Source organism: Pelophylax lessonae (genome assembly GCF_965119305.1).
Source record: "Pelophylax lessonae genome assembly, chromosome: 6".
Taxonomy (NCBI): Eukaryota; Metazoa; Chordata; class Amphibia; order Anura; family Ranidae; genus Pelophylax; species Pelophylax lessonae.
In genome coordinates this window covers 168018777-168032224 of record NC_138773.1, presented here as the reverse complement: position 1 = coordinate 168032224, position 13448 = coordinate 168018777, and the positions used below count along the sequence as shown (strand labels likewise).

At 45.0% G+C, this 13448-nt stretch overlaps 1 protein-coding gene across 1 annotated transcript in view; it reads right to left on the bottom strand.

The window, feature by feature from the left end:
• Positions 1-1063: 1063 nt before the first annotated feature.
• Positions 1064-13448, bottom strand: part of LOC309558903 (hemoglobin subunit beta-3-like) — a 32395-nt gene continuing 20010 nt past the window's right edge. Inside the window, exon 3 of the mRNA XM_082261999.1 lies at positions 1064-1203. Within this exon, the coding sequence (XP_082118125.1) occupies positions 1087-1203 (117 nt within the window). The 3' untranslated portion in view covers positions 1064-1086. The remainder of the gene's footprint in view (positions 1204-13448) is intronic.

The window sequence follows — 13448 nt, the reverse complement described above, 5'->3', positions numbered from 1 at the left end:
TGTGTCTGTGAATCTGATGACTCTGAGCTGAGTGAGAGCAGCGCCGCGGCCCACCGGGACAATGCCCGTTCTGCCCTATGGCCAGTCCGGCCTGGCAGGGACAGAGAAGCTGGTCAAAGTTGATGGGAAGATGGATGGAGCCAAATACAGGGCAATTTTAGAAGAAAACCTGTTAAGAGTCTGCAAAAGACTTGAGATTGGGGTAAAGGATCACCTGCCAGCAGGACAACCCTAAACATACAGCCAGAGCTACAATTAAATGGTTTAGATCAAAGCATCATGTGTTAGAATGGCCCAGTCTAAGTCCAGACCTAAATCTAATTGAGAATCTATGGGAAGAATTGAAAATTTCTGTTCACAGACGCTTCTCCATTGAATCTGTCAGAGCTTGAGCTATTTTTCAAAAAATAATGGGCAAAATGTCACTCTCTAGATGTGCAAAGCTGGTAGAGACATCCCAAAAAAGACTTGCAGCTGTAATTGCAGTGAAAGGCGGTTCTACCAAGTATTGACTCAGGGGGGTGAATACAAATGTACGCCACACTTTTCACATATTTATTTGTAAAAAATTTTGAAAACCATTTATCATTTTCCTTCTACTTCACAAATATGTGCCACTTTATGTTAGTCTATCACATATAATGCCAATAAAATACATTTACGTTTTTGCTTGTAACATGACAAAATGTGGAAAATTTCAAGGAGGCATGAATACTTTTTCAAGGCACTGTATGTAATAGGAGTTCTCAGCCCACCTAAATGGAAAAATGATATGTTGCCCAGGGTTTAGGCTGAACAAGAAAATTTTAACCTTGTTTTTTGGGTTTCTGTAATTCATTTATGTACTTCTACCAGTATTGACACCTGTTAATATTTCAAAACGCGTAACTAAGAAAAACAATCCAATACAATAGAACTAGCTGCTATATGCACAGAGGTTGCATGTATTTGCATTTTATTACAGTATAAAAGCTGAAGTTCTTGCCTATGGAATCCATCTGCTTTTAAATAAAATGGAAAGAATGAAGTGAAAGAGAGATACAAAAAATATAATATAATATAATATACACAAATGTAGTAGGAGCCTTAGTTTAGAGCATCCACCATGGCATTCATGAATTTCCCCCAGGATTGCTTGGCTTTAGGGGTGATTTTATGTCCCGTCTTTTCAGCTGCTTCCTCAACCACTATCTCACCAAAACGCTGTGAAAGAAAAAACAATGAATTATTTTGACAGGCAGAGAGGCATCTAGACTGAGAGAGATTGGAAGTCAAAGTAACTAGTGTTATATACAAAAAATAAACTCTAGTGGTTTTTATTTTTGGTTTGGATTTTCCTTCTTTTGAAAGAAACACCATTAACACTGAACAAAAAAGAGGGTATGAAAGGTGGAGTACCTAGCACCCAGAGCCAATCATGTTTTTTACACCCTGCAAAAATGGTTTGAGTGAGCTGGGCCAAATTGTGGGCGTGGACAAATTGCAAAAAGTGGGAGGCCACAGTCCTTTTACCTGAAAAAATATGCTTTAATGACTATTCCACAAGCCTGAGTGTAACAAAGAAACTTCAGCACACTCATTTTAATGAACTGAAACTGTTCCATTATATATGCTTTTCTACATACAGCCTACCTTAACCACTTGCTTACTGGACACTTTCACCTCCTTCCTGACCAGGCCAAGTTTCAGCTTTCAGCGCTCTCACACTTTGAATGCCAATTCGAGAGTCATGCAACACTGTACCCAAATTACATTTTTTTTAATTTTTTTCCACACAAATAGTTTTCTTTTGGTGGTATGTAATCACCACTGTTTTTTTATTTTTTGCTAAACAAACAAAAAAGACAGAAAATTCTGAAAAACAAAACAAAACCTTTTTTATATTTTGTTATAACATTTTGCAAACAGGTAATGTTTCTCCTTCACTGATGGGCATTGATAATCTGCATTGATGGGTGGCACTGATGGGCACTGATAGGTGGCACTAATGGGCACTGACAGGTGGCATGGATAGGTGGCACTGATAGGCAGCACTAATTGGCACTGATAGGTGGCTCTGCTGTGCACTGATCAGGCACTGATAGGTGGCAGTGGTGGGAACTGAATAGCAGTACTGATGGGTACTGATGGATGGCACTGATGGGCACTGATATTTAGCAGCACTGGAGGGCACTGAATAGCAGCACTAGTGAGCACTTAGGGGACCAAAGTCTCTCTAACAGAAGTCGGTTAACAGCTTTCTTCTTCTTTTCTTCACGCTGATGGCTTCTATTTACTTCTGTGATCAGCTGTCATTGGCTGACGATCACGTGGTAAAGGGCCTGCTGTGACTGGCCCTTTACCTTGCTCTGTGATCAGCTGAGTCCCAAGGACTCGGCAATCACAAAGCATGCCGCCTCAAGGGCACAAGAATGGAGGACGTCTATTTTTGCCCTCCCGGCAGTTGAAGCCCACGCTATAGCCATCTTTTGGCTATAATGTGGGCGCCAAGTGGTTTAAGAAGAACTTCAGGAGTAAAGTCCTTAGGGTGCAGTGGTCAGGAGTATAAAAGGTAAAAAGCAGTGAGTGGAATTTATCAAAACTGGAGCAGACAGAATCTGAAGCAACTGTGCATAGCAACCAATCAATCAGATACTATCGTCAGCTTGTTCAGTTAAGCTGTGAAAATAAAAGCTATAAAATGATTGATTGCCATGCACAGCTGCTCCAGATTTGATCATTTACCCCCAGTGTCTATAGTGCAGGGGTCAGGAATACATAATGCACTCTCTACTTTACAGAGTGCAACCAAAACGACCTCCTCTTCGAAGCACACATCAATCTTCATCCCAAGCCCATATCCACACAGTACAGATCTCCCCTAACAACCCTAAACCCTCCTCCCAGCCTACCTCTTCAGTCCAGACTCCCCCTTTCAAGAGCACAGTCCATCCCCCCCCCCAACACAGCTCCTTCAGCATAGACTAACCCCCCAGCACAGATCCCTCAACACAGACCCCCCCTTCAAGCACAGACTCCTCAGCACAAACCAAACTATCAGCATAGATCCCTTAGTACAGACTCCCCCTCCCCCAGGACAGAACAAAGCCCCCCCGGCAAAGACCCGTCTTAAACACCCCCCCCCCCCTTGCCGCTCACCTCCTCAGTATGGACCCCTCGGTAGAAGAAACCTCCTCTCCCAGCACAGACCCCTTAGTACAAATTCCCCCCACCTTCTTCAGTATGGACCCCTCAGAAAAGACAACCCCCCTCCCCAGTACAGGTCTCTCAGTAAAAACAACCCCCCTCCCCAGTACAGACACTCCGCCCTCCCTGACCCCTAGTACAGATCCCTAAGGGCTCAGTCACACGTTTTGCTCTTTGAAGAGTTTTCCATGTTCACTGAGGTTATTCTTCAGAGAGCATTTGACTGCTTTTACTCCATCATTGCACTCATGCAATGAAATTGCATGCATTCCATGCAGTTGTGAAGCACTTGCAGAGTAGCCCATTTACTTGAAAAGTGACAGGGGGTATAATTCTCTCCACGGCCATGAAGCAAAACATTGCAGCCATGGCATGCATACACCCCTTGCTGCTGCCTCTGCAGCTAAAGGGGATAGTGGTTGGGAGTGGTAAAAGCACAGCTAAATCACAGGGTTTTACCACTCCCCAATCTTACATGTGAATGAGTCCTAAGTAATAAAAAAAAAACCTTCCCCCAGTACAGACAATACACAACAAGCAAATTGACTCCTGCGCTTGAGGGGTGGCATTGCAGCTAGTATCCCAAAAAATGCGATTTGGGTCTGATTGAAGTTATTCCGGCTGTGCTGCCACTCTCAACGGGTCGTGGTAACCCAAACAGGTTCTGCAAAAGGAATGGACAGAGGGCGCACCAGCCTAGCGCATTATCTTTAAAACAGTTTATTGTACACATTCGTATACATTATACTCACAAGACAGTTGTGAAACATGAGGATCTGCACTGGGCGTCATCTGCTACTGCAGGCCGTGGAAGGATGTGGACCTCCAAAAAAAACACTTATGCGTTTCGGGGTGTTCCCCCTTCATCAGAGCGGGGCATCGCTGTGTATCCGTGTGTCTCCGTTTCCTGTTTGTATCTGTATGTACATGTCTGGTGCCACCATCCTGGACACGTAAGCGTTTTTTTGGAGGTCCACATCCTTCCACGGCCTGCGGTAGCAGATGACGCCCAGTGGAGATCCTTGGTGCTCCCATATTGCTTATACTTGCCCATGTTTCCCAATTGTCTTGTGAGTATAATGTGTACGTATGTTTACAATAAACTGTTTTAAAGATAATGCGCTAGGCTGGTGCGCCCTCTGTCCATTCCTTTTGCAGACAATACACAACCCCCCCACTTCACAGTACAGACCTCTCAACACAGACAACCCCCCCCCCCCCCAGAACAGGTCCCTCAGTAGTAGAAACACCACCTACCTCTGAGTAAAGGCAACCCCCTCCTTCCCAGTAGAGACCCCCCATTCCCCCCCCCACCCAGTACAGACCCCTCAGTAATAGACTCCCACCTTCTCCCCAGTACAGACTCCTCAGTACAGGCAACCCTCCCTCTTCCTGGTACAGACATTCCCTATCCCCCCCCAAGTAATAGATACATTCCTCCCCCCTTCCCCTTCAATATAGACCCCTCAGCACAGGCAATCCCCTATCCTTCATCCTCTAGGTACAGACCTCCCAGTACAGATCTCTTCTGACACCTGCAGATGTGAATGTACTTTAACCACTTAAGCCCCGGAGGATTTGGCTGCTCAAAGACCAGGGCCCTTTTTTCAACTTGGCACTGCGTGACTTTAACTGACAATTGTCGGTCATGCAATGCTGTACCCAAACGAAATTTACTTCCTTTTTCCCCACAAACAGAGCTTTCTTTTGGTGGTATTTGATCACCTCTGCGCTTTTTATTTTTTGCGATAATAATAAAAAAAGAGTGAAAATTTTGAGAAAAAAATTACATTTTCAACTTTGTCTTTAAAAAAAATATCCAATATACTCAATTTAGGTCATATATTTTGGGCAAAATGTATTTAGCTACATGTCTTTGACAAAAAAAATCTCAATGAGCGTATTTTTATTGGTTTGCGAAAAAGTTATAGCGTCTACAAACTATGGTGTAAATACTGAAATTTACGCAGCTTTAGTGCCGGTTCACACTGGGGCGACCTGTGAGGCGACCTGGTCACCTCACAGGTCGCCGCAGGTCTCCTCCCATAGGGAAGCTGCGGACCCGTTCTAATAGGAGCGACACAAGTCGCTCCGACCTAGAAAAAGGGTCCGGAGCTTCTTTGGGGCGACCAGGAGGCGACCGCCATAGACTTCAATGTTATGAAGTCCGTGGCGGCCGCTCCGAGGTCGCGGCGCGCTGCTCGCACCGCGATCTCGGAGGTCGCCCCTGCAAGTAGCGTCGCGGTAATGTGAACCGGCGCTTAATTTCAGACTGCCTATCTCATTTCATGAAGTGCTAAAATGGCAGGGCAGTACAACCCCGCCCCCCCCCAAATTACCAATTTTTGGAAAGTAGACATCCTAAGGAATGTCCTGAGAGGCATGTTGAGCTCATTGAATATTTCATTTTTTTGTCACAGGTGTTTGAAAAATGACTAAAAAAAAATGTTTTTTTTTTTTTTTTACACAAAGTTGTCATTAAAATTATATATTGCTCGCTCATGCCATGGGTATATGCGTAATTACACCCCAAAAGATATTCTGCTGCTTCTTCTGAGTACATGGAAACCACATATATGAGACTTTTTGGGAGCCTAGGTGTGTACGGGACCCCGAAAACCAATCCCCACCATCAGAATTTCAAAGTGCGTACATTTTTCATTGCATTTTCTCACTACCTATAACGGATTAGGAGGCCCTGAAATGTTAAGATACCACAACCCCCCCCCCCCCCCAAATGACCTGATTTTGGAAAGTAGACACTCCAAGCTGTTTGCTGAGAGGCATGGTGAGTCCATGGAATATTTTATATTTTGCCACACGTTTTGGGAAAATTAAAGTTTTTTTTTTAATTTTTTTTAACACAAAGTTATCACTAAAAGATACATTTCTCACACATGACATGGGTATATGTGGAATGACACCCAAAAATACATTCTGATGCTTCTCTTGAGTATGGGTATACCACATGTGTGAGACTTTTTGGGAGCTTAGCTGTGTACGGGACCCCGAAAATCAATCACCATCTTCAGGTTTTCTAATGGCGTAAATTTTTGATTTTACTCCTCACTACCCAGGCCCTGAAATTTCAAGATAGCACAAAACCCCCCCAAATGACCCCATTTTGGAAAGTAGACTGTGACGGAACCGTCGACCCACACCGTGCTTGTGGTCTTCCGTCAGTATACGGCTTCCTCCAGTCTGGACATATAGAGATATTCCAGCCGCCCCCCATACAAAAACTAGCCTGAACTTAGCTTGTATGTCTCTGAAAGCAACTAGCTCATTTATTAAAACAAGCAGTAGACTTTTATACACTTGAGAAGCATGACAGTCACTACATGAACAATGGCCTGAATATTTACATAAAAGCATCACATAATGAATAGATAACGAGGTACAGCTGACTCATGGCTAATCCCATCTAGACAAGGATATCATTCACATGCTAATTAGCTCAGCGTACTTAAGTCAGCCTGGAAGCCCAGACTGCCGGCACCAAAAGTAAAACAGATACAAATACACATATTATAGTGTAAATACTGAGAACCCACAGTAAACAATAGATGATCAAATCAACATGATTTACAATCCATGGAAGACAGGTGTTTGAGCTGATGACATGCATCTGTCACAAGTCTGATCAACTGAGCAGTCCAAACCATCAATTTATCTGTCACATAGTTTTTTTTCAGTCTCAGTGACGGCGAGTACCGTCACATATCTTCCCCCCAAAGGTAGACGAACCAGGTACCAGACCCCCAACTGGTCTGTGCCTGAGTTCGTCGGGTAACAAGTCCCAAAGAGTCAATCCATCATGGCAACTTCCTTGACAAAGTTCCACATAGCTTGTAAGTTTGTCCCGGCAGGGCGCATGGAGCTCTCATAGCCAATCAGTCTGTTGAAGTCTGGTTTGGGCAGGCCAGACTGGGCTTCTTGGTCACCCTGTGTCCCTAAAAGACACAGGGTGATTTAGACATAAGAAGTGCCTAGGGGGTTGAGAGAGGTATTTCCCAACCTCTCTAAGGTAAGCTGTGTTCCAAGGACCCCCCAACCAAAGTGACTACCGTCACATCTCTCTGCTTCTGGAAGGAGACTAACACAGGAGGGGACCCCAAATGGGTTGACTTTGAAGGTAGTCTGTAGTTCCAGCCCCCCAATGTCTATACCCACACAGTACCCCAAGCAAATTGTCCCAAAGGGAGCATTACTCACCCAACCAACCTCTGCCTCTCTCGCAGAACATACCCGCTGTAGGGAAGAAGCGTGGACTGGCCCTTCTCCCTGGAGTCCTTTCAGCTGCTGGGGAGAAGACAGGGTGGCTGGGCTCACTCCCTCATGCTGTTGGGGATCTGGGCCGACTGCCCAGCATCCCTGGGGTATACAGGTGGGGATTGTAGTCTCATCCACCTGCTCAGGAAATCCATCCCTTGTGAGTTGAGGGCAGAGACCAGCAGCACTCTGCTCTGTTGCCAGCACTTCTGCTGGGGACTCCACGTAATCTTCTCCGGCAACCTCTTGTCTCTTCTCCCCCTGCATCCTGATCTGCTGCTGGGGAGTGACCACCACCTTCTCACCCTGGGCCTCCGGGACTGATGCAGGTGTGGGGCAGAGGTCTTGGACCCTCTGTCCAGTTGTCAGCGCTTCTGCTGTAGAAGTTTCTTGTAACTCCACACATGCTGCTGGCCTGAAATCCCATGTCCCTGTCAGTGGTGTAGCAGAAAGGTCAGCTGCCTCTTCTCTCTGGGAAGCTGAAGCTGCTGTTGGTGTTGGGCAGAGCTCAGTAGTGCTAGGCCCTGATGCCAGCTGTTCTGCAGGAACATAAACTGAAAAGTCAGTGGCCTTGCACACATCTTGCTGGGTCACCAATTGTTGCATCCAGAGGTCAGCAGCGCTAGGCCTGGATGGTTGCTCATCTGCTGCAGGCTCACTGGGAGCTTCCTCCTCAGCAGAAAAGTCTAATAAATCTCCAGTGTCTGGAATTGCTAAAAGTCCAGGACATGGACTGGTGGCACTTGGGCCCAGTGCCAACACTTTTGTAGGTGATTTATAATCCAAATCATCTTCCAATGGAAAGTCCATTAAATTTGTAATCCGTGGTTTGGGAATGAAGATGGCTTCCTCTTCTCCCATACCTTTATCCAGCGGCTGAACAGATGCATTCCTCCATCCAAGCTCATCCTGTGCAGAAACACGTTCGTCCAGGTGAGTCAGCACTTGCTGCATCCGCCATAAGACCTCCGCATCCAAAGCCGTGGGTGCAGGTGAGCAAAGCACACTATTACTGTGCCACATTGCCGACTCTTCAGTCAGGATTTCTGGACTGTCAGCTGGTACTTCTGGGTATTCCCAGGCAAGGGGAGCCCAGGCCTGGCACTGAGCAGAGTCTAGCAGCTGTCTGTAGGCGATCTCCAGCTCCCATTCCTGATTTGCTAGAAATTCCAAATCTTCCAGTACCCAGTGCACATCCAAGACATTCAGCATCTGTTCTCTGTATTCTAAGATTTCCTCCAAACGCCACTCCAAATCGCTCCCAAAGTCAGGGTCCTCAGACAGCCTCTCTAATAACAGCCCCAGGCCGCCGTAGCAAAAGCCTTCTGTTGGGCTGCCATCTGCTGTCCATGGGCACACTTGGGTTACATACCAGCGGAGGGCTCTATAGCTCTCATCCAACCGCATCTCCACCTGGACCAGCCTGCTTAACTCAGCTTTCCATTCCTTGTGCGGTAGTCTCCCCAAAAACACCATTCGCACTTCGTACTGTGACCAGTACCTTTCCTGGAAGGAGGGGAGGATTTTTCCCTGGTGTCGCTGCTCACAGGCTAGCGCTTCCTCCCAGAGTTCCAATCGGATTGAATCGTGCCATCCCAGCAGGACCTTCTCTGACACCGGTCCCCTGTGCTGTATCCGCATCTCTCGCAACCTCCTTCCGAATTCCTCTTCCATGGCGGCTGATATCTGTACCTCTCCTCTTCTGCTCCCCGGACCTTGGATCCCGGTGGAGGTTTGGATGTTCTAGACTGCAGGAAGCATCCCACCGCTTGCCACCAATGTGACGGAACCGTCGACCCACACCGTGCTTGTGGTCTTCCGTCAGTATACGGCTTCCTCCAGTCTGGACATATAGAGATATTCCAGCCGCCCCCCATACAAAAACTAGCCTGAACTTAGCTTGTATGTCTCTGAAAGCAACTAGCTCATTTATTAAAACAAGCAGTAGACTTTTATACACTTGAGAAGCATGACAGTCACTACATGAACAATGGCCTGAATATTTACATAAAAGCATCACATAATGAATAGATAACGAGGTACAGCTGACTCATGGCTAATCCCATCTAGACAAGGTTATCATTCACATGCTAATTAGCTCAGCGTACTTAAGTCAGCCTGGAAGCCCAGACTGCCGGCACCAAAAGTAAAACAGATACAAATACACATATTATAGTGTAAATACTGAGAACCCACAGTAAACAATAGATGATCAAATCAACATGATTTACAATCCATGGAAGACAGGTGTTTGAGCTGATGACATGCATCTGTCACAAGTCTGATCAACTGAGCAGTCCAAACCATCAATTTATCTGTCACATAGTTTTTTTTCAGTCTCAGTGACGGCGAGTACCGTCACATAGACACCCCAAGATATTTGCTGAGAGGCATGGTGAGTCCATGGAACATTTTATATTTTGCCACAAGTTTCGGGAATATTACATTTTTTTTTTAACTCAAAGTTGTCACTAAAATATAAATTGCTCACACATGCCATGGGTATAGGTAGAATTGCACCCCAAAATACATTCTGCTGCTTCTCCTGAGTACAGGGATACCCCATGTGTGAGACTTTTTGGGAGCCTAGCTGTGTACAGGACCCCGAAAAGCAATCACCACTTTCAGGTTTTCTAATGGCGTAAATTGTGCATTTCACCTCCACACTACCTGTCACAGTTTCGGAGGCCCTAAAATTTCAAGATAGCACAAAACCCCCCTAAATTATCCCATTTTGCAAAGTAGACACCCCAAGCTATTTGCCGAGAGGCATGGCGAGTCCATGGAATATTTTATATTTTGCCACAAGTAACGGGAAATATATTATTTCTTTTTTTTTTTGTTTTTTTACACAAAGTTGTCACTAAATGATATATTGCTCACACATGCCATGGGTATATGTAGAATGAATCAACAATTTACACCCTTGGAAAGCCTGAAAGTGGTTATTGATTTATTAAATTTCGGGGTCCCGTACACAGCTAGGCTCCCAAAAAGTCTCACACATGTGGTATCTCTGTACTCAGGAGAAGCAGCAGAATGTAATGGGGTGTCATTTCACATATACCCATGGCATGTGTGAGCAATATATCATTTAGTGACAACTTTGTGTTAAAAAACAAAACAAATTGTCACCTTCCCGAAACTCAGGGCAAAATATAAAATACTCCATGGACTCAATATGCCTCTCAGCAAATAGCTTTGGGTGTCTACTTTTCAAAAAGGGGTCATGGGGGGGGGGGGGGGGTTTAAACTGTCCCTGCAGTTTATGCTCAATCTTAGCCACACATCACCCACTCTTCTAACCACTTGAAAACCAAGCCTTTTCTGTGACTTTGTGTTTACATGAAAAAAATACATATTTTTCTTTTTACTAGAAAATTACTTTGAACCCCAAACATTATATATTTCTTTAAAGCAGAGGCCCTATAGAACAAAATGGTGGATGTTGCAAATTTTTTTGTCACACGGTATTTGCGCACAGATTTTCCAAATGCAATTTCTGTGAAAAAAATACATTTTTTTTTAATTTAATGCACAAATACACTATATAATTCCAAATTGTTTGGTAAAATGTAGAAGATGATCTTATGCTGAGTACATAGATACCAAACAGGACATGCTTTAAAATTTGCGCACGCCCGTGCAGCGGGAACAAATTACGTACATTTTTAAAAGCCTTTAAAAGTCTTTACAGGTTACCACTTTAGACTAACAAAGGAGGTCTACTGCAAGAATTACTGCCCTTGACCTGGCGTTCGCGGCGATACCCAACATGCATGCTGAAATTGCGGTTTACATATGACACTAGACCAACGCTTGCGTGCGCCTTTGCGCACAAGCACGGGGGGACAGGGGGGGCTTGATTTTTTTTTATTTATTTTGCTTTTTTTTGTTATTTTGACACCTTTCCTTTCATTTTTTTTTTTAATCATTTTTATTGTTATCACAGTGAATTTAAATATCCCCTATGATAGCAATCTGTAGTGACAGGTACTCTTTTTTAAAAAAAATTGGGGTCTTTTAGACTCTAGATCTCTCCTCTGACCTTAATGCATCTGAGCACACCAAAATTGGTGTGATAAGATGCTTTCCCAATTTCCCAATGGCGATGTTTATTTCTGGCGAAACAGAAGTCATGAAATGCTCGTAGCTTCCGGTATCTTAGGCCATAGAGAGGATTGGAGCCATTCTCATCTCCAATCAGCTCTATGGTCAGATAATTGAACCACCGGCTGCACTCTCGGGTTAACCAGTGGGACAGGAGAGCCTGAGAAAAAACACGGAAGGCGGCAGAAGGTGGCGGAAGGGGGGGGGTTGAGTCCCCTCCCACTGCATGTAAAAGCAATCTAGCGGCCAATTATCCACTAGGATTGCTTTTACATGTAAGCCGACCGCTGGCTGTAAAAAACGATACCAAGGTGATGCCTAAATCTGCAGGCATCATCCTGGTATAACCACTCAAAGTCCAGCAAGGTACCAGTACATTGCTGTTACTTGTTTGGCATATAGTGTAGGTTTTTTTTTTTCCATGCAGCCTGTGGGCTGAATGAAAAAAAATGAGAACCTAACAGAAATCAGCACAGGAATATTGTGTAGTATTACACACAATTAACCACCCAAACAGCCTCCCACTGATTTTAAGGTTTGTATACATGACAATATACCATGTATACCTAAAGGTATTTTAACTGCAGTGGTGAAATCAGCCTACCACAGCTGCTGCCATCAGAGGTATCCATATATGCTGAGTGCAAATGCTGTTTGTGTCAGAATATATAAAATCAGTGTGGCAGCTGACGGGTACCTGCAAGAGAAACAGGTTAACAAAAGAATGAAAAACAAACAAAGTACAGTAAAAGTACAGTAGGAAGAGTAGAAGAACATAAAAATAACTGACACGACAACTGTTTTTGGCTTTTTAATTTATTTTTTTATTTTTTCTGTGAACTGCAATTTTCCAGCTTGGGTCTCTCAAAAATGTTGATAGCCATCGAACATCTTTCGAGACCCTGTGTTTGTGTGCCCTACACTATGTCGTGCTGTACCCTACACTAATACACTACTTGTGTGTGGTAGCGCTCAAAGCATTCCCCGATGCAGAGACCAGGTTGGTCAGGACATCTGGGACAATAATAGCGGCTGTCACGCCTAAATCCGCGCCTGCGACAGAAACGACATCTTCTTTGGGGGTATCTTTGGGTAGGGGTACGCGGGAGGACATGTGGAAAATGCCTCTCATGCAGCCGGCTCACTGCATCTAGAAAGGGGAAGTTGGATAGGAACACCTCCTGGGTACAGGTAGGCATTGATGATCGCTTCCTGGAATTCTAGGAAGGATCCAGTTCGTCCTGACGCCCTGTATAGGACAAAGGCGTTCAGCATAGCCAATTGGAATAAATAAACAGTAGTTGCTGTAGGAATTTGGATCCTCGTGTCTGGGTGAATGGAGGACAGAACGAAAACATCCCGTGTATCCCTCCACTTCACTGCAAGCAATCTGTCCGTTTTCAAGCAGGCTCTCTCCCCCCGACTAAGACGGGAATTTACAAGCCGTTGGGGGAAGCCCCAGCAATTAGGTTGCATGGTGCCACATGCGCCAATTTGTAGTTCGAGCAGGTGACTAAATAGTGGCACTCTTGTGTAAAAGTTGTCCACGTACAAATGGTACCCCTTTTCGGATAAGGGTGACACCAAGTCCCAAACTATCTTGCCGCTGCTCCCTATGTAGTCTGGGCAGTTGGGGGGCTCCACAGTGCTATCTTTTCCCTCATAGACCCGGAAACGAACTGTATAGCCTGTGGCCCTGTCACAGAGCTTATACAGCTTGACCCCGTATCTGGCACGCTTGCTGGGGAGGTACTGTTTCATAGCAAGGCGGCCAGTAAACTTAATCAGGGACCCGTCAACGCAGACAACTTTTTCGGGGGTAAACAAGGCTGCAAACCGCTGATTGAAGTGGTCTATGAGGGGCTGAATTTTGTGGAGCC